This window comes from Geotrypetes seraphini, chromosome 4 (assembly GCF_902459505.1).
Source record: "Geotrypetes seraphini chromosome 4, aGeoSer1.1, whole genome shotgun sequence".
Lineage (NCBI taxonomy): Eukaryota > Metazoa > Chordata > Amphibia > Gymnophiona > Dermophiidae > Geotrypetes > Geotrypetes seraphini.
The window spans coordinates 246,894,170-246,916,461 of NC_047087.1; the positions used below are offsets into that span (position 1 = coordinate 246,894,170).

The following is a 22,292-nucleotide window of genomic DNA, read 5'->3' on the forward strand; positions in this document are numbered from 1 at the left end:
TCTGCAAAGGGCGCACATCCAGTGCCGACCATTTCTGGCACATGTTTTTTTAGCACTATTTGTAGATTTTCCCACATAATGTGAATGTTTTAAATTTGAAGAAAATTTGAAGAAAATTCTTCTTTTTTTTGTTTCAATATCTTTATTGATGTTTTGCATCTAAAGAATACAAAATATAACAACTAAAGATACAAATACATGAATCCCCAACCAGTTAACATTTTAGTACTTACATTTATGAAATAAAGAAATGTGTGTTTTCACATTTTGTGGCTTAGATGGAAGGAGGTGAAAGAGAAAACATAAGATAGACTGGGAAGTGTGTAGGTGATGAAAGTGATCAGTTTATAATGTTATGAAAGCAGCTGACAAATAATCGTGAAGTATGCAGAGCAGCTTTTTTAGCATTTGAGGGCATTCAATAATTTACCTGAATATGAAAGAAAGTAGCAAGCATGTTGAACCAAGTCTGTGCATGTTGTGACATGTCTCATGGTTACCCATGCACAGTTGCAGCTCAGTGAGATCTAACATTCCAGAGTCCTCATGCAAATCAAGTAAGAAATTGTTAGATTTGGAGCACCATTCAGTGATAAAATTTCTCATAAAAGAAGGGAAAAAGCCAAAGAAGAATCATAAATGCATGACTGCAGGTTATGGTGAGTCTGCCCCATCATCTTACAAAGTAAAATTTTGGAGGAAGCAGTTTAATGGTAGAGTCCATTGAGGATGACCCTCACACTGGAAAACCTGTGGAAGCAATTTCCACAGAAATGTGCAAGAAAGTCAAGGATTTAATTTTGTTAGATGAATTAAGGTTTCCCAAATAGCTGAAGAAATGGGCATCTTGGCAGGTACAGTTTGGAAAATAATTCATGAAAAATTGGGCAGTCCAAGGTTAGTGCAAGATGGGTTCCAAGAATGCTGACACCATGTCAGAAGGCCAAGAGGCTCCAGTGTTTTCTTGTCAGCAGAACTTGGAGATGCTCTGTGAAGACCAAGTGAATTTTTTCATTGTTTCATTACTGGAGATGAGACTTGGGTATATCACAGAGATCCTGAGTCCAAAATGGAGTTAGTGCAATGGAAACATAAGTCATCCCCCCACTCCAACAAAGTTTAAGACAGAAATATCTGCAGGCAAAGTCAAGGCAACTGTTTTCTGGGATGATGAAGGATTTTGCTTCTGGAGTTCATGCCACACAACCATAATTGAGGAGAGTTAGACTTTGCGGGAGTCAATCAAGGAGAAAAGACGAGGAAAACTCACTGCCGGCATGCTGCTTCTTCATAACAGTGCGCCAGTGCACATGTCGCAACAATCACTAAACTAAAACTTAACTTTGTATACTGAGTCATCATTCTGAGAAAACCCAACTCGGTTTACAGCAATTAAATAAACAGGGAATGATTTACAAATGATAAATAGAAGATAATAGCAAAATTTCAAAAAAATTTTCAAAATATTTGGCAAATAGAGTAGTTTTTAAAGATTTACTGAAAAATTGAAATGAACTGGGACTCCTTAAAAAGAAAAAGGGGAGATCATTCCAGAGTTGAGAGAGTTTAAAGACCAAAGATTGATTGCCATGTGAGAATGTGGGTGCCATCCACCCTACAGTCCTGACCTGGCTCCCTAGGATTATTTTCTGTTCCAAGTTTTGAAGAAATCTCTCCATGGACAGAAGTTTTCAAGTGATGAAGACATCAAGGAAGATGTGATGTCCTAGTTTGAAGATCAAACAGAATAATTATTTTCAAAGAGATTAACGCCATTGCATGAAAAGTGAATAAAGGGCTAGATTCACAAAACAAACCGATTGTGTATCGATCAGTTTGCGACCCGTTTACTATCAAATTTCCATCTGGCCTGATTCACTTACCTCTCCTGCGATCCACTTCGAATCCGTGCATGCAGACGAGGTGAAACGCATGCAAATTGGACAGCGATGCAATTCACAACACCAAATTTCCGATCTGACTGGGCTGGCCGATCACCTGAAGAAGCAACTGCTGTTGACCAGTCAAAAACGTCTTTCAGACTGGAAGCCCTGCTCTCTGCCCTGCAAGCTCTCCTGCCTGCTCACTCCGAATGCTGCCCTGCTCAGCCCTGCTTCTTATCTCCTGCTGCTCATCTTTCTGATGCTCTTCTCCTGCCTAGTTAAGGTATAAAACAAACTGCATAAAAGATAACAAACACACATCAATCACGATCAAATGGGGTCAAACAAGTCTTGCCATTTGATTGTGATTGATGTGTGTTTGTTATCTTTTATGCCGTTTGTTTTATACCTTAACCACCATGGACCCCTGAGGAAGGTGTGTTATCCGAAACACAGACCGTGTCGGGTCCCTTGGTTGGCTATAAGGTTGTATATTTTACTGCATTTATTAATAAACAATGCCTGCATCTTGTACATTATCTGCAGTCTGTTTGTTGTTTTCTGCTTGCTGTTGTTTACTGCAGACTACGTTGGATTTTCTTTCTCCCTTTTGTGCACTCCTCTGATACACCCATGCCCCTTCCAGGTCCAGGCCCCCCTTGAAGTTGCGTGCTCTGGAATTTGGGCACACAGCTTTTAGAATAGCAGCTAAGAGCAGTTATGCATGTAATTGGTGCTAATTATCAACAATTAGCAGTTATGGTGAATTATACCCTATTAATGCTGGTTAACACTGATTAATCTGCTAATTATTGAATTAAGTTACATGCACAACTGACTTCATTCTATAATTTGCTTGTGCAAGAAGTTGCCTGGAATCTTCAATTTTGAAGTGCACATTAAGATAAATGTTTGATTGTATTTTTGATAAAACATGAACAAAGGAATTATTTTAAATGGGGAAAAAGAAGAGGATCTATGAGGTAGGGTGGTGGTAGCTCCATGAAAAAGCTCCATATGAAGCTCACCTTCTGATGATTTGACTCAACTAAAGATATTAGCTTGAGGAAGGTGATGTTTTTGATTTTGCGATTGAGGAGGGGTTTGTATTTATGCACATACCTCATAAAATATGCATGTGCACTTAAAATAACTCAAAATGTTTGTCGAGCAATTTTTGGAACAGAAGTATCCATGTACAGGCCTGGTTTTCACAATGTCTACAAAGCTTATTCATTAGATCTGTTTGCATGGGCTTGGTCCAAGAACCAGGTTGATTTGATGTTTCAATTATGTTCAAAGACAGACTTGTGTATGACCTTTGAGGACTGGAACTGAGAATTGCTGACTAATGACAACAGCATTTCAACACACCAGTGCTAATGCATGGTTTCCTCCCGCCTCCTTTTATAGCATCTGTCGCTTACAAGGGAGTTTGATTCTGATTCTCTCAGACATTACAGCTGGGCTCCAGATACCTTGGATAATGTGAACCCCATCTCAAGCCCCATCCATTCTGGGTAAGTCATTTTAGGGTTTTTATTAATTAAACTGTGGAGTGTAGGGCATTTCAATGACTTGAACAATAGGGGGCACCACAGAACTCTTGTCAGTTTTTATAGATAGATTAAGCCCTAGATAGTTTTATAATTTGGAAATTCATTTTCATAATATTTTCATCAAGTGATAGATGTTTATGTTTAAGACTTTATTGCCAAAAATGTAGGGTGGGGGCATTGGGACAAACTCAGTAAATTTACTTGTAGGCCTTGAACCAGTTTTCCAAGCCAAAATACACACATAACCTTAATTTTGAAACTTATCATGGGTACAGAGTAGCCATGGACATTTACATCTGTTTTCTTACATGTCATTTTAGCTCTGTAGAAAGAATTTTCAGATGGCCAGTACCCATATAAATATTCTGAAAATTCGCTTTCCACTGAGATATCTGAAAAGCATCTTCATACTTGTATTCCTTTATCTCGCTTCCTTTCTGAAGTTGTTTTGAACTTTATACTGGTGATTCCAGTTATATAAGTTCTCTAGAACTTCAATAAGATCTACACTGGTATCCTGTAGGTCTGCATTTCTTTTTAAAATTTGTTTAGAAAGAAAGCAATAATTTCATTTATATATTTTGGGATTTTTTTATAATTTTTTAAATAATTTTTATAGTTTTATAAAAATTATAATTTTATAATTTTTATAATTTTTAAAATAATTTTTATAAGTTCGTTTTGCACTTACTAGGTTATTGAGTTCTGTGAACCATTATTTTGATGGAAATACTTCATACATTGCTTAATGCTTTATTCATTTCTAGAATTGATTACAGTAATATATATGCTGGATGTTCAGCATCAAACTTTTAAGCATTTGCAAACAATGCAGGAAGCAGTACTCAGATTGCTGGGTAACTGCAGAAAGTATGATCATATTATTCTACCTTGAAATATCATTGGCTACTATAATGTATAGAGCTAATTTTAAATTATTGACTGAAGGTCCATTGGCATATTGGGCCAGATTCTGTAAATAGCGCCTAAATCGGCAGCCACCTCCAAAAATGGCACCAGCCACATGTCAATCACGCTTAGATGCCATTTAAAGAATCGCAGCTAACGGTGCCTACCACAAAACTTTGGCATCTGCAATGTAGGCCATTCAGCTGTATGGTTTAATTTGAGAATCGTGTTTTACGGTGCCTAAGGTCATCTCCATTCCTAACCATGCCTACTTTGACCTTAGGCACCATTAGGTCCCCGCCTTAGACATGATTACAACACCCACCTTCGTAGGCATTTATCAGCACCTACTTTTCTTTACGAGTTTAGTCAGTTTTTAATGATACGGTCAATTACCTTGCCGATTTAAAACCAATTAAATCAATTAAGTTAGGTGGTGGTACAGTACCAACCACTGCCTAACTTAAGAATATAAGTTAAGCGTTTTCAATTGATAAGCTATTTATGAATGACTAAAAGAAAAAACTTATCTTATTCAGATGTTTCAAACGGGGAACTCCCAACATGACATTATCGGCCTCTTTTACAAAGCTGCGCTAGCGGCTGCACTATGCTATTGGCCCCGAAGCCCATAGAGGTTTAAAGGGCTTCGGGGCTGTTGCAGCGCGGTTTTGTAAAAGAGGCCATATGTTTCGCTGGAAGACTGTTTCAAGGCTTGTTCCCTATAATAATAACAAAATTCAAATATCAGTATAATGTTAAGCTATCCAATCAGTTTCTAGCCACCAAACTACAATCTTCTACTGCACACGGATCATCTTCTAATTGGTCTCAAAGATGGCTGCAGAGTTAAATGCGACTAGTCTTAGTAACCAATCACACAGCACATATATATCAACATCAGAGAGGTCGTTCCATTCATAGTCTCTAATATCAAACCAGTGTCATCCATTCTATTTTGGCATTCAAACCACATGGGGACACTATTCAGTTTATATATCCACTGCTGAATGCAGTGTCCCCATGTGGTTTTGAGAGTTATACCTTATCTAACATGGGTATCCTTCTCTATATTTTTGACACATCGTGATGCGCTAAAAACTCAGCTATGTAGTTTATTTAAAATGAAAAGTTTACTAAGAAAATGGAAAGGTGTTTTGTTGTAAAGTTTCCAATGCTTTTTTATTTTTTATTTTGACAGTTTGGTAGTGGTACCAGACAGAAAAATTTTACTTGTCACAAAAAATACAAAAGTTAAAAGGTTACCTTCATAACAGACACCCTTCCTTTCCCCCAGAGAATAAATGGAAAAAATAATTCATATATCAAGTTTATTCTAAAAAAAGGGAGATTCAAGTGAGAATGAAAAGATAGTCAGCGATAATCTAAAGGAAAAGATAACACATTGAACCCTTTGGTTACCGTATTAGGTACCATTGACTCGTGTTCAAGTCCTAACGACTTGATGAATTACAGATCTTAAAAAAATTGGTTTTATGCTAATCCATTAAGGTCCTCCTGCGTTGCCCTCTTTGCCTACTTCTTTCAATCTTCCCAAACATGATGTACTTTGTGATAACTCACTGTTGGTGTCCCTTGAACTCATTTTGATTTTCCCTTGGTGCTTTGACATCCAGGAGACATTTCTCATCTTGTGCAGTAGATACTTAAAAGTTTCAAGTTTAATAAAAATTTGTATACCGCATATCAGTCTTTTAAGCGGTTTGTACATAATAAAAATAGTAAAATAGGATAACATACATTAAAACATACAGGACGTACTGGAACGATAGGATTAAGGTAAAGAATTACGTTATAAAATAGGAAAGAGACATATAGGGGAAATACAAAAGGAAGGGAGATCCCATCTGATAACCAAAGCAGAAATGAAAATAATGTTTCATAAGGTAAGTGCATTAGAGGTTGAATGCATCTATAAAAAGAAATGTTTTTAGTTTTCCTTCAAAACAATCTAGCATGGGTTCATCCCGTAGTTCTGGGGGTAATGAGTTCCAAAGAGACGGGGCTGTGACGGAGAAGTTGTTTGTGTAGTACTAATAATATGGAGAGATGGAACCGTTAAAAGATTTTGTGATTGTGATCTCAGTGTTCTAGCTGGAGCGTAGGGAATTAGAAAATTGTTTAAGAATTCTGGCTGGTTGTTACGGAATGTTTTGAATGTTAAAAGTATGATTTTATAGGTTATTCTGTGTGGAATAGGGAGCCAGTGAGTTTTATCAGAAGAGGTGTGACATGGTCAAATTTTTTCGCATTTCCAGTAAGTTTTATTGCCATGTTTTGTATAACTTGCAAGCGTCTGATTTTCTTTCTGCGTGATGCCTTTTTATAGTGAGTTGCAGTAAACTAAACATGAAATCACCAGGGAATGCAGAGAACTGAAGGACTTTGGAAAGAGAACGTATTAATCGAAGCCTATAAATGCATTTTTGAACAACAGTACTGATTTTCTGGTATTCAGGGTAACTTCCAGGAGCTTTATAGATGACACTATGCGCAAAGGTGTGGAGCTGAGACTTGCGGGTGATTGTAGTTGCAATCCTTCTTTGCATGGAAATAATATTGTCGATGATTTTAAGATATTGAGCACTAACATATTTGTTTAGAGCCAGTATCTTATTTTTTTTCCATTTTCTGGTTTCCATTTTATTCTTGCAGTTATTCCTGCTGAAGGGAACTCTATTGCTATTTAACCAAAGCCCTTCTAATACAAAGTCAACATGGAGCTGCATGCAAAGAGGCCATTAGGCCTACTCTAGAGGATGTGAATTTAAAACAGGGATGAGTAATGGTGCTGTGTATTTTCTTATGGTAGAGCCCTGTTCTGTTCCTTGGGCTGGCGGGAATGGAGGTGTTGTGCAGACAACACTCCAGCATTTCACACCTCTTTGCCAGAGGCAGAATGTGCAAGCAACTAGGTGCCAAAGGAATTGTGGTTAGTAGCTCCTGAAAAAGGACTGTCACTGCAATGGGTGAAGTAGATGGGCATTAAGGGAAACCCTGAATAACTTCAAATAACAGCTTATGGCATCATAACATACAAAAGGCTAGTTTCCATTGAGCTGGAAGTCTAGAAAGCACAGAGGTGAGGAAACTGTAAAACCAAACTGAAAAATGGCAATTATAAAAACATGTTTTAATGATTTGCTTCAAAAGAAAGGGCTGGTGGATTTCTGTCATCTGATAACACCAGCTGGATTTTAGAACTGATTGGCGGTTAAAAAAAAAGTATTATAACAATGTTACAGCGCATTGCAAAGTTTCTGCAGATTAGTTGGTCTCTGTTAATTTTCTAATAGGGATAATCTCCTTAACATAACTCAGGCACATGATTTCCAAAGAACTGAAATCCAACAAAGACTCAGCAGTGTATTTTTAGGCACGTTAAAAAAAATTATGAGGGCAGTATTAAGCAAGCCAGCAAGAAATAATGTTATCCAAATAACTAACTAGGTAACTTTAGGACAGCTTTTTGTTTGGGCCAACTTGTCTACTAACTATCCAGCCAGAGGGAAAATTACAGCCATGTCCTGGAAACACTTTCGAACTCACCTTTCTTCTTTATCCAGCTACTAATTATGTGGCCAGAGAATTGTTCTGAGAAAATTTAGGCAATGAACAATGTGTGTTGATGGTGGGAGGATATTCAAATTTTGAGTGCCATCCTGTTAGCTCCAAACATTGGAAAGACAAACACTTGGAATATATCAACCCACATGTCTATTACACAGTAATACAGTCAACATGGTGTGGCGCAGTGTGGCTTGTGCAATACTTGGGAAAAATGGGGCAGTTTTCAAAACTTTGTATTTTTGATGTAAAATCCATGAATACTTTTTTACCCGCAGGCTTTGCACCAGTTCTGAAAGGGAAAGCATACGTGTACTTCCATTTGAAAATTATCTAGAATGAAAAGAGCATTAAAGATTTCAATTACCGTATTTTTCACTCCATAAGACGCACTTCTCCCTCACCCCAAAAAAAAAAATTGGTGGAAATTAGGGTGCGTCTTATGCAACGAATACCCAAACCACCACCCCCCCCACTCTTCGGTTACCTTATTTTAATTTTTGTGCCCTCCCTCGCTGGGCACAGCTGCCTCCTCTTCCCTTCTGTAGCGGCAGAGCGGCGCACAAGGCTGCCTGCCTAGTCCTGCGCCGCTTCTGTACTCGCAGGAAGTGGTGCGGTACTAGGCAGGCAGCTTTCAGTGCCGCTCTGCCACTACAGAAGGGAAGAGGAGGCAGCCGCGTTAGCCGACCAGGCAGGCAGCCTTGTGTGCCACTCTGCCGCTGGATAGGCAGCTGGAGACAGCGAGTCCTGCTCCCCACATGAGCAGCAGCTTCCCCACGGGCCGGGCGCGAGCAGCAGCCATTGGAACCGGAAGCCACTGGGAGTGCTGGCACTGATGAGAGCGAGCGGCTACAGCAATAGCAGCGGCGGCGGCTGGTTCTGGCCTCCCGCTCTCGTTCCTCCCTTCCCCCATGGCAGCGCTGGGCAGCACATCCGGGCCTCAGCTGCCTCCACCACTGCTCCTCTGACTCCCTTCGTGTTCGCCTCAGCCCCCGCAGCAGGCGGGACATGGAGGAACGGACCCGTCAAGCTGCGCCGGAGGAGCTAAAATAAGGTAAGGGGGAGAGGTCAGAGGAGTTATGGGGGGGCCTGCCTGCCTGCCTCAGGGGGTGAGGTGCCCTGCCTGCCTCGGGGTGGGTGGTAGGGATGATTAGTACAGGATGAAGGAAATGAAAGTTAACATGGGGAGGGAAATAATAATAATAACTTTATTTTTGTATACTGCAATACCACAAACAGTTCAGAGCGGTTTACAATGCAAGAGACTGTACATACACAGCGAAGATAGAATGCGAGGGAATGTACTATGCAGTTGAGAGCAGTTTACAATGCAGCAAAGAAATGCTGAAGGAGGAGGGAGCATAGGGATAGGGACATGGAATAATGCTGGAAAGGGGAAGAATAAAGATACAGAAATGTGATACTTAATGGAAGAGGAGGAAATAGTACACATGGATAGTGAAGAAGAGAAGACAGATTATGCACTTTGGGGGGCCCTGCCTGCCTGTTTACTTGCCTCGGGGTGGGGGGCCCTGCCTGCCACTAGGCCTGCCTGCCCTGTGCCCTGTCCCTGGCTACCACTAGACCACCAGAAGGGGGACAGGGTATAGAGCCTGGCAGGGAGGGGGGGGGCAGGGGGCAGAATTTGGTTCAGAATGGTTTTTTTTTTCTTCTTTTACTTCTCTAAATCTAGGGTGCATCTTATGGTCAGGTGCTTCTTATGGAGTGAAAATACAGTTTTTCTGGGAGTATTTATCTGTACAGATCAACACCCCTAGGGCTAGATGAGCTAATGTGTGTTATTTCTTATTAATGCGCTCAATGCAAGCATGTACCTAATTAGTAAATAGACCCCATTGGCATTAAAGAGCTTACATTAAATAGAGTTTGTTAAATCACATTACTGTGTTGTTATATATATATTATATAACAATATGCATAAAATCACAAATCATTCTCTTTTGTATGATCCTACTGTATTAAAAGAACCAGTGGCTTTATTAAATACATTATTTTCTATATAAGCTTAGCATCTAGGGCTTTTACTAAAGGTAAGCATGTCGTAATGGCACATGGGCCATTTTATTCCTATGGGTACAGCAATAGATAGTGCATGCTGATGCCTGGTGGTGCACACTAAGCATTTGTAAAAGGGTTTCTTAACAACATATTTAATTATATTTTTCAATAGAAGGAAATAACCTGAGACAGTCAGCTAATGCACTTCAGAACGATTCCAGTGGTATATCCATCCAACCATAGGGTGAAAAACATCCATTTCTTTTTTATATGAAACTGTTTCATGAGAAACGTTACCCATTAAAAAAAGAGTCAGTAAGTCTAGCCCAGGGGTGGGCAACTCCGGTCCTCGAGGGCCGGAATCCAGTCGGGTTTTCAGGATTTCCCCAATGAATATGCATGAGATCTATTTGCATGCACTGCTTTCAATGCATATTCATTGGAGAAATCCTGAAAACCCGACTGGATTCTGGCCCTTGAGGACTGGAGTTGCCCACCCCTGGTCTAGCCCTTAGTTTTGAATTTTCAAAGCTCTTATTACCTTATCTCTTGAGCACACCTACCTTTCCCATGGATGAATGAATGCACATTGATCTCCATTTATACCTATTTATCCCTCCCCCCCATTTACAAAACCATGGAAGTGGTTTTTAGTGCAGGCCAGCGCGCTGAATGCTCTGCGCTGCCCCTGACGCTCATAGAAACTCTATGAGTATCAGGAGCAGCTCAGAGCATTCAGCTTGCCGGCTTGCGCTAAAAAAACGCTTTTATGGTTTTGTAAAAGGGGCGGGGGAGGTATGTATGTATTTTAAGTGCATACTAATTTTATTTGTTGACTAAAAGTTCTATGAAGTTACAGATGGACTGCAGTGCCAGTTTTCGGGACATCCAAAACACAAATAGGCATCTATGGCCCTTATTTTAGAAGTGCAATGTGTCTTTATAAAATAACACCTACTGTACATAGGTGCCTGCTTGCCCTTCTATACTAGGTGATACATTGGGTCTGATTCTTTAAATAGTGCCTAGTGGTGCCTAGCCAATTTCCGTGTAGAACCTAGAATTTTTTAATTGGCTTAAATGGTGTGATAATTGAAAACGACTTTAAAAGCCAGATAAAACCCTAGTTTAAAATTATTAATTTAAATTCTGTGTGGAAATTCGCATGGCGCCTAGACCAAGGTGCTCACAGGCACCTACATGAAAATTCAGCATGTTAAGGGATGTGGAAAATATTAAGCACTGGTATTTTAGGCCAGGAAAACCCTAGTCTAATATACTGGTGCCTAAGTTGCAGATGCCTACCGGCGCCTAGCTTGATTTAGGTGCGTTTAGGTGTGGTTCTGTAAACGGTGCCTAAATTTGATTGGCATGTAGTAGGCACCGTTTCCCTAGGCACCTACCGATTTAGGTGCGATTCATAGAATTAGGCCCATTGTGACTACTTTAACACAGCATTCTCCAGGTTCTATATGTGGAACTCTAACCCCTCCCCCTTTTACAAAACCGTAGTACGGTTTTTAGCGCCAGCCACAGTGGTAACAGCGCCAATGCTCATAGGAATTCTATGAACATCAGAGCTGTTACCATCACGGCTGGCACTAAAAACTGCTACGGTTTAATAAAAGGGTGGAGTAAGTTAGGTGTGGAATTCCACAAGTGGTTTCCATTTCTGCCTGTAACTTAGTAGGTTGTCTCTTAATTGATGGTAAGGATCAATCAATTGAACTTAACAAACATTAATTGAAGCCAATTCATAGTTAGATGCGGAAATTCCACAACACTATGCCTAATTTCTATCCCACTCGACTCCAAAGTGAGCATCACAATGGAAAGGGCATAATGGATCTAACTGCTGGGACATTGGCACCAGCAGCTCACACCTAAAGTTAGGCATGAGAATGTGGACTTAAGCTAGTTTTCTATAAAGGCATTTCCATTCTGAATTTATGTCACTGGTATATGAATAGAACACCTCCCCCACACACACATTCTTGGTGGAATTATACTTTTGTTCTTGTTTTCTCAAAATATATACTCCAGAAAGGAAAGCACACATACTACCTGTCTCCCTAATGTGCATTACAAGTCAATAGCTGGCATACGCAGGGCCATTCTATAACATGATGCCTGGTAGGACCGCATGCTATAAAGGAAAATAGGCAGCTGTTTTCCTTTATAGCAGTAAATCTCAATCAGGGTATATTACACAGCTGATCTAAACATGGCAGTGGCTCTGAGTGTCTGTGAACCACAGAAGGAGCACAGCTGAGACCAAATTGAGGCAGACGCTGAGGCACGTGTGTGCATTTCTCCTGCTGTATTGGAGATGCTGAGCTCTTAGGGGAGGACGGGGTAAAGAAGAGAGGCCCTCTTAGGTAGGGTTACCATGTGGCTCCAGAAAAGGAAGGATGGTTTGAGGCATCTGGTTTTACTTCCACTGCTTTCAAAACCTAGAACAGCGTCTTGCATACTTTTCCAAGCTACATCACACTAAACTGAGGGCCGCGGATGGAGGGTCTCTGTGCGTGTGCAGACGTCGACCTGATGATATCACGCGCATATTTGACATCATTATGTCAACATCCATGCTTGCACAGAGACCCTCCAGATGGGGCCCTGAGTTTGTTAACCCTGAAATGACTATGCCTGCGGGAAGGTGTGGGGAACAGGAGAGGTGCCTGTAAGGAGGAGAGGCGCTAGTGAGAAGGAGAGGCGCTGGTGCCAGCTGACTCGCCTACATGACGTGCATCTTGCGGCACACCTGGAATAATGTGCCACAGCACACAGTTTGCGATACACTGCCCTAGAAGTAAAACCCAGATGTCTCAGTCTGTCCTCCTTGCTTCCATTGCTTTCAATGGAAATAAAACCTGGATGTCACACTCTGTCCTCTTTTTTTTCTGGAGCCATATGGTAATGCTACACTTAGAGGGAAGGGGAAGGGGCAATGGGGATGCTGTACTGTTGAGAAAAAATAAAAAGTATATAGAAATGCTGGATTGCTGAGGGGGAGGAAAAGAGAGAAGGGATAAGGAGATGTTGGACCATAGGGGTGGTAGGGAAGTAAGAGAGGAAATGGAGATATTAGGTTATAAGAGAGGGAAAGAGGAGAGAGGTTGGATTGTAGGGAATGAGTAAGAGGGGGGAGATGTTGGGCATGGTGAAGCCAAGGGGTGGTGGGGGTTGTCAAAGAGGTGAGTGAGAGAAAGATGGTGAACATAGTGGGCTTAAATGTGGTAATGGTAAGTGAGTGAAAGACAAAAAGGAATAAGAGGCTAGGGAAATGCTGGACAGGAGGTGAGAAAATGAGATGGAAAGAAAAGAAAGAAGGAGATGAAAGATTTCAAAAAGAAATATTGCTATGTCAGAGATAAAGCCATCAAAAAGCAAGTGGTCCTTAAATTGTCTGGAACTGAGAGCCATTTGGCGTTGAAATCTCTGGAGACTTTCCTGACAGAAAAAGTGGTCAGAGTATTCTCCGACAATGCTACTGTGATAGCTTATGTGAGCAGATAGGGAGGCATCAGAAATGCTCCCTTACACTTTGAGGCACAGATGTTCAAGTGGGTGAAAGCTCACTTACAGTCGCTATCAGCAGTCCACATGTCAGGAGTAGAGAATGTCCAGGCCGATTTCTTAAGCAGGCAGACTCTGGATCCAGGGGAGTGGTACCTATCCCAGAGAGCATTCATTCTCATTGTGTGGCACTGAAGAAGACCAGAAATGGATCTCACGGCCTCAGCCAAGAACACGGAAGTGGATCACCTCTGCAGTCAAAGAGCCAAACTGGGAAGTGCAGGGCTGGACACCCTGGCTCAGCCCTGGCCCACAGAGAAGCTACTCTGTTTTTCCACCGTGGGTCAGATCATCCACAGAGTTGCAAGCCACCAAGGAAAAAATTGATCATGGGTTCATTTACACTTTTATCCCAAGGTACAACAACAAGAACGACATGGGAGTACATGAGAACATAAGAATTGCCATACTGGGATAGACCAAAGGTCCATCAAGCCCGATATCCTGTTTCCAACAGTGGCCAACCCAGGTCAAAAGTACCTGGCAGGATCTCAAGGAGAAAACCAGATTTTATGCTGCTTATCCTAGGAATAAGCAGTGGATTTCTCCAAGTCATCTAAATAATGGTTTTGGACTTCTCTTTTAGGAAATTATCCAAACATTTTTTAATCCTTGCTAAGCTAACTGCTTTCACTACGTTCTCCAGCAATGAATTTTAGAGTTTAATTACACATTGAGTGAAGAAATACTTTCTCCAGTTTGTTTTAAATCTACTACTGAATTTAGTAGTTTTTATCATGTGCCCCCTAGTCCTAGATATTTTATTAATTTAAAGCATACATATATCGCTTAAATAACATCAGCCCAACTAGATAGCCTTATGATTGTCTAAATTGCATGTGCCAGCCTAGCCATTGATATTCAGCAGCACAATATTTGTAGTTCCAGCCTTTTTCCTTTTGTTTCTGTTTGTCCTTGGTTAAAGCAGCCTTGGATGTATTAACTACCCCTAAAGATGTTTATTATTTTAAATTTGTATTATAGTCAATATCTGTTTTTACTAAAATCGTACACCGCCTAGAAGTCTGATAAGGTGGTTTAAGAAATTTTAAATAAACTTGAAACTTTTTGCAGGGGGCAAAGCTTAGAGTTGTGAGGGTGATGGAAATAATCGGTGACAGTGCCTGAATTTAAAAAAAAAAAAAAAAAAGAGTCCTAACTTTGCCTAATTAGCTATGTGGGTGCCAGCACTGAATATTTGTCATCACCTGCATAATTTATAGGTATCAGCATGCAGAATGCTGTGTCTTCCGCTCTCTCCCACACATCCCAAAAAGCTCTGATCGCTCTTCCTTTCCCTCTTCCTGAAATAATTGTGGATCCTCTCTCACTCCCAACACCGTTGCAGACCCTCCCTTCCAGTTAAAACAGCCTTCCCTCCCCAAGCCTAGCTTAGTCTCTGGAGGTCCTGCCCTTTGCAGTTCCATTGTACAAATGGCAATCTCCGTTAGTCCTGCAAGACTACTGCTAGAGACAGCAGTGGCTATTTGTACATTGGAGCTGCCACCAGGGATTAAGGTAGGCCAGAGGGGACTTGTTCTAGGTGAGGGGGTTAGAGGTGGTCAGTGATTGTGTCAAGGGGTTGGCGGGAGGAGACAGGCACACTCTGCTGGTCATGGCCAATATTCAGCTGGGACCCACATAAAAGTGTCTTTTGTGGATCCTGACTGACAACTGGGACATGTGTAATTGTTGATAGCCTGACCAGTCTGGCCTGGCCTTGAATACTGAAGCTTAATTTTGCCTACAGTGGTCCACATTTGATAAACCATTGACTGCTCCCTACTGAATATGGAATGGCTTATTTTAATATATATTTTGAATGCATTAATTTGTATTTTTTATGTATGTGAAGTTGATGATATACTTTGTTGTTGTGGAAAACTGCATTGGTTGACATTTTGGTGGACCATAGCTGCAGTTTATTAAAACCCAAACTAGACTAGATTAGATATACAAAAATGATTCGGTATAAAAATATGTGGTTACTAGTGTTTTAGCCCGTTACATTCGTTACAGTAACGGGTGCTAGAATAGCCCCACCTATATCCTGACTCTGACCCCACCCATGCCCCGCCTCTGTCATGCCCGGACCCTGCCTCCCACTGATCCCAGTCCCGCCACCTCACCTTTCACCATTTCCTTTGTACCCTTTTGGCCCTCATAGATCCTCCATTGCATTTATCACCCGACAGGGTCTTTACTTACCCGAGGCGGCAGCAGCAGTCCTGACGTACCAACTTTTCCTCCCTCAGTGCCCCAAAGCAGCAGTGATCCTACCATTTCCATCTCTCCCTTTCCCCCTTTCACAACCTCTACCATCTCTCTCTGACCCTGTTTCACCCCTTTTGCCATCTTTCCCTTTCCTGTCCCCCTCTGTCCTTCCCCAAGACCATCTCTCCCTATCCCCTACCATCTCTCCTGGTCCCCCTAGTAGCCCCTCTGTCCTTCTCATCCATCTGTCTCTGTCTCTCTCTCCTTTCCTCACTTGAGTCCAACATCTCTCCCTTCTCCCACTCCCTCCCCCGAATCTGGGGGAAATCCACTGCTTTATTTTAAGCAGCATAAATTTGTTCTACTCTTTGGGACCTGTGGTCTGTCTCAGTATGGTAACTCTTATGCTTCTCTGGCTTACTTCCTTTTGTTCTCTAGTCAGCTCCTGCCTCATCCCATCCCTGTACACCATGTCCTCCCTATCTCTCCTCTTTCCCTCCATCCCTGTGTACCATCTCCTCCCTCTCGTTACCCCTCCTATGGTCTGGTATCTTTATCCTCTTTTCCAGTCTGGCATCTCTCCCCCCCACCCCCCCACCCCCGTTTTGTTCTGGCATCTCTGTCTTTCCCTTCCCCTCCCCCTGTCTTAGTCTTGAACCTCTTCTCCCTCCTTCCTTTCCCTGGTCTGACATCTCTCTATTCTCTCTCTCTCTCCCCCACCCCCACCCCCTTTCCCATCCAGTAGTCTTAACATCCCCTTTCCTTCCTCTTCCTCCCATGGTCTGGCATCTCTATCTGCCCCTTCCCTTTCTTCCCTAGCAGGTCTGGTCCTTTACTTTACTTTTCTCCCCATCCCTGAGGTCCAGCATCTCTTACCCTCACCATGCTATTCCTCCCCATCCCTCACTGCATGATCCATCCCCATCCCTCACTGCTTGCTCACCGATCTCCTTGCGGTGCTACTCTAACTCTTTGGTCATAGGCAGCATGAGTGAAGTAAACACGCTGCCTCTGGTGAGCTGGAAGCTTTCTCTCTGCTACTGTTTTCCGCCTATGTGGGGGCAGGAAGCAGTAGCAGAGGAAAAGCTTCTGGGTCATCGAAGGCAGTTTGGTTACTTCACTCATCCTGCCTATGACCGAAAAGTTAAAGCAGCAGCACTGCGAGAACAGTGAGCAAGCACCGGATTTTGTGAGGGGGGGTCGGCAGCAGGGGACTCCAGATAGGTGTGTTGGCCTTGCAGGGGAACTATAGCCGCCGACAGCCACTGCGGCGAACACCTTCATCTCGCCAGTCCCGCGCAGGAGCAGCGGCCGACCCTCCTCCAGGGCCTTCAGGAGAGTCCTCAGCAGCTCGGAACAGCAAACAGGGCCACGAGTGTGGGGCAATTGTAGGCGCGCATGCGCACTTCTTTCGGCCACGGACATACGGAACACGCAAGTAGAAGTGCGCATGCGCCGCTTAGGGTTTTATTATAGAGATTCTGTTGTTTTTATTGCTGCTTGACAGCTTTGTCAAACATGTTAGCATTGGGCCCTTATTTCACATTCCCCATAACTACTGACATATTAGAGTTACCTTTTCCAGGTTGCAAAATATACTGGAAATTTATATAGCAATAGAAAATCACACCACACCCTACAGTCTCCAAAGGAAAATACAAGCCACTGGATTTGGATGACAGCATCAGAAAATAAGGCTTGTTTTTAGTTAAACATCCGTGCCACTATTAAGCAATAGTTTTGGCTGCTGAAAGGATTTTTGCATTGCGGCTGCTCCAACAGGAACTCATGTGGCTCAGAGGGGTCCTCCTCTTGGAAGGAGGACACAGGTTTCATATCTCCCTTGTGAAGTACTCAGTATATTACCTTGGGTGACTAGGCTTTTCCTCAGGGCACGTTTATCTGCAAATGGTGGAGAATGTTTGCTCTAGTGAGTGATGCTAAGAACTGACAGTGCTTTTCAGTATTTGCCAGAGCTATATAATAATTACGTGCAATAAAACGCTCTGGTGTCTAGGGGTGCGCTGCAACAAATGATAAATCCCAGAGAATAACTTTTTGCTTTCCTATTCACTTATAGGCAATAACCACACTGTCCTGAAAGCAATTGTCTTTATTATGTGGTTATCCCAACAGAAAAACAAACTTGCCTGTATACAGGGAAGGCATAGCTTAGTTACCTGCATGCATATGTATATATAAATAAATGCCGATATTAAGAGATGGTCAGCCTTTGGCCACCCCTTAATTACCCTCAATTTTATATTTTTATATTATACTAATCTTCAGACCCTCAGAAATGCCACCAGATATTCAAAAACATTTCATAACAACTGGCTTTATGCATCCAGTCTTCACCGGGTGTTATTTTGAAGTGCAAGACGTCAATATATAAATAAATGAACATAACAGTGAACAATGTATACAAATTATACTGTGATAGATTTTGCAAAGAAACTAGGTTACTAAGAGCAAAGAACATAGCTAGGAATTTACCACTGAATTAAGCACCAAGCCACGGGAACTCCCCAGAGCATGGAAAAATGGCTGTGAATCTGTCTATCTAACCCGGCTAAAGCATATATGAAGGCAGATCTGTTCACCAATGAAACATAGAAACATGATAGATAAAGGCCAAATGGCCCATCTAATCTGCCCATCCGTGGTAATCATTATCTCTTTCTCTCTTTGAGAGATCCCACGTGCCTTTTCCACACCTTCTTGAATTCAGACACAGTCTCTGTCTGCACCACTTCTTCCAAGAGACTGTTCCACACATCTACCACCCTTTCTGTAAAAAAGTATTTCCCTTGATTACTCCAAAGCCTATCACCTCTTAACTTCATCCTATGCCCTCTCATTCCAGAGCTTCCTTTCAATTGAAAGAGACTCGACTCATGCGCATTTACGCCACATAGGTATTTAAATGTCTCTATCATATCTTCCCTCTCCTGCCTTTCCTCTAAACTATACATATTGATATCTTTAAGTCTGTTCCTATATGCCTTATGATGAAGACCACACACCATTTTAGTAGCTTTCCTCTGGACCAGCTTCATCCTGTTTATATCTTTTGGATGATGAGGTCTCCAAAATTGTACACAATATTCTAAACAAGGTCTCACCAGAGTCTTATACAGGGGCATCAATACCTCCTTTTTCCTACTGGCCAAACCTCTTCCTATTAACCTTAGCATCCTTCTAGCTTTCGCCGTCACCTTTTCAACCTGTCTGACCACCTTAAGATCATCACATACAATCACACCCAAGTCCTGCACTTCTGTTGTGCACAAAACTATACCGTTCCTTCGGGTTTTTGCAGCCCAAATGTATGACCTTGCATTTCTTAGCATTAAATTCCAATTGCCAAATTTCAGACCATTCTTTAAGCTTCACTAGGTCTTTCTTCATGTCATTTACACTATCCTGGGTGTCTACTCTATTGCAGACTTTGGTATCATCTGCAAAGAAGCAAATCTTACCTGACAGTCCTTCAGCAATATCGCTTATAAAAAATGTTAAAAGAACAGGCCCGAGAACAGAACCTTGAGGCACACCACTGGTAACACCCCTTTTCTCAGAACGATCTCCATTGACCGGTACCCTCTGTCATCTTCCACTTAACCAGTTCCTGACCCAGCCCGTCACTTTGGGGCCCATCCTTAGAGCACTCTGTTTATTTATTAGACATCTGTGTGGAACACTGTCAAAGGCTTAACTAAAATCTAAATATATCACATCTAGTGCACTCCCTCTATCCAATTCTCTGGTCACTCAGTCAAAGAAATTGATCAGATTTGTCTGACAAGACCTACCTCTAGTGAATCCATGTTGCCTCTGGTCCTGTAATCCACTGGATTCCAGAAACTTCACCATTCTCTATTTTAAAGGTGTTTTCATTAATTTTCTTACTATAGAAGTCAGACTTACTGGCCTGTAATTCCCTACTTCTTCCTTACTTCCATTTTTGTGTAGAGCAGGGCTGCCCAAGTCCGGCCCTCGAGATCTACTGGCAGGCCAGGTTTTCAGGATATCCACAATGAACATGCATGAGTGAGATTTGCCTGCACTGCCTTCTTGGTATGCAAATCTCTCTCATGCATGTTCATTGTGGATATCCTGAAAACCTGGTCTGCCAGTAGATCTCGAGGACCGGACTTGGGCAGCCCTGGTGTAGAGGGACCACATCTGCCCTTCTTCAGTCCTCCAGTACCACTCCCGACTCTAAGGAAGCATTGAAAAGGTCAGTAAGCGGAGCCACCAGAACTTCCCTAAGTTCCTTCAGCACCCTCGGATGTACACCATCCGGCTGACATATCAAAGCAGTGCCGGATATCTAGGGAGGGACAGATGAGCCTGCCCGCAGTACCAGGGATCCACTCTGTAGAACCTTGTAAAGGTATGGAGTGTAGACCAAGTAGCTGCTCTACAAATTTCATTGAGTGTAACAACCTGGGACTTTGCCCAGGAAGCAGCAACACTTCTACTTGAATGTGCTATAGTAGAGAGGTGGCAGTATTCCACAGGAAATACAACATGAAGAAACTGCCATGCAAATCCTTCTGACAATCGAAGTCTTTGGAGGCTGGCGTGTCTCATCTTGATTGGCTGGTCAGCAGAAAAAGATGGTCAGATAGATGGGAATCATTGGTCCTCTCCAGGTAGTGGAGGATACTTCGCATTTCCAGCCTCTCCAATATCCTGTCTTGTTTAGCCAAACTCGTAAGGTGAAAAGCTGGCAGATGAATCTCTTGATTGACGTGGAAATCTGAGAAGCACCAGACTCTGTAGACCTGAGGAAAGGTTCTCCGCAGGAGAGAGCCTATAATTTTGAGATTCACCTCGCTGAGACAATGGCAGGCAGCCTACATTATAGACATTTTCATGAGCCTAGGGAGACACGTAGGGCTGCCAAAGCTCACCCAAGGCTAAGAATGGGTGTGGTTTCGCCCGGAAGTAGCCTTAGGCTGAGAAGGGGGATTTCTTTAAGGTGAGCTTAGGTGGCCCTAGGGTCACAATAGGCACCTGAAATGTAGGCCAGCAAAATGCTCTATCTCCACATAATGACGGGCTTTCCCTTTCCCGGTGCATCCTCTAATGCACTGGGTGGGAGGCCTAAGATTACGGTTGGCCCAGGCGTCTAAGACCCCTCCAATCAGGGCCTTAGACCCCTCCACAGTACAGCCAAGATTGCACCGGGAAGGGGAAAGCTCGCCATTCTGTGGTGGTGGGCCTGCCAGCTAGAAGGAGTAAGCATCCTTCTGGCTGGCCTACAAGAAAAAGATATGGGGAGATCCAGGTCAGCTTGGGGGGTGTCGGGTGGGAACAAGTTTTCAGGTGGGTCTGGAAGGAGGGAGTGGGCATCCCTCCTGCCGGTGATCGGGGGGGGGGGTTCCAGCAGGAGGGACTGGGCATCCCTCCTGCTGGTGATCTTCGTGGGATGGCAGCAGGAGGAATTGGGCACACGGACATTCAGTGGGGGGCTTCAGGGGTTCCAGCAGGAGGGACTGGGCATCCCTCCTGCCGGCCAACTTTGTGGCTGGGGGTTTCCTGCAGCGGTCGCTGAGCTGATTCCTGCAGGGAGATTCCCTTCCCATGATTCTCGAGGCCTCGACCTACCTCGACTTCAGAAAACTCCTCAAAACATACCTTTTCCGCGAACAGGACCCTTAACCCTCACTCCCCTGCAATAAGCCCTCCCCCCCTGTGCTTCTCTCTCCCTCCCTCTTCCCGGCCAATCCAACCTGTCGTTGCCTGTAACTCGGATAAATTTCTGTTAAAATGTACCATCATTTCCTTCCTCGTTGCTTGTAACTCCGACAAAATGTAAATCCGTGTGCAGATCGGATCCTAATTAATTGATGTGAACCGCCTAGAACTCACTGGGTATGGCGGTATACAAGAACATAATAATAATAATAATGATCAGCTCAGGAGCAATGCGATTCTCTAACCGGCGCTTGTGACATGGATGTCGGTTAGAGAATCGGGGTGGTTAGGCAGGGATAAGCGTCTGTCCATCAAGACAGACACAATTATATAGGACGCCCGTGTGCGATTCTCAAAAGCCTCTTAGGTAGCTGCTGAGACTGGGTGTCCTATACATAATCCGGTCCAGATTGTTTGCCAAAATGTATAGGGTGAACTTCTTTGTACTTAACTATTAGTCTAGGTTTAGTATGGCTGTTAAAATGTGAAAATTATGCTAGCTTGACTCATATTTTAGTTGTTAGAAGGCATCTGCTACTTTTTATTGAGATCCTGAGAAAAAATGTTAAATGAACCATGATTAAATGTTTTGAAAGAAAACATTTTGTAATGTTTATGCCATCTGTTTTTAATTTCTGATTAAGATGATGTTTTATGCACAAGTGAACTTTAATTTAATATCACTATTAATTTTAACCTCCTGCTGTTATTTATAATTGATTTTCTTTTAGAGAAATGGCCCTTGAAACATGCTATGCTAGTTCAACCTACATAAAAAAATAAGAGAATTCTGGGATGATAGGTCAATGCTTTGGTTTAATATATAGAAAAT

At 42.5% G+C, this 22,292-nt stretch overlaps 1 protein-coding gene across 4 annotated transcripts in view; it reads left to right on the plus strand.

Moving 5' to 3' along the window:
- The window catches only part of ANK3 (ankyrin 3), a 972,780-nt gene that overhangs the window by 766,311 nt on the left and 184,177 nt on the right, over nucleotides 1-22,292 (plus strand). For all 4 annotated transcript variants that reach the window (XM_033941649.1, XM_033941646.1, XM_033941647.1 and 1 more), the window contains one exon: nucleotides 3,297-3,403. In XM_033941649.1, coding sequence (XP_033797540.1) covers nucleotides 3,297-3,403 — 107 coding nt within the window. The remainder of the gene's footprint in view (nucleotides 1-3,296; nucleotides 3,404-22,292) is intronic.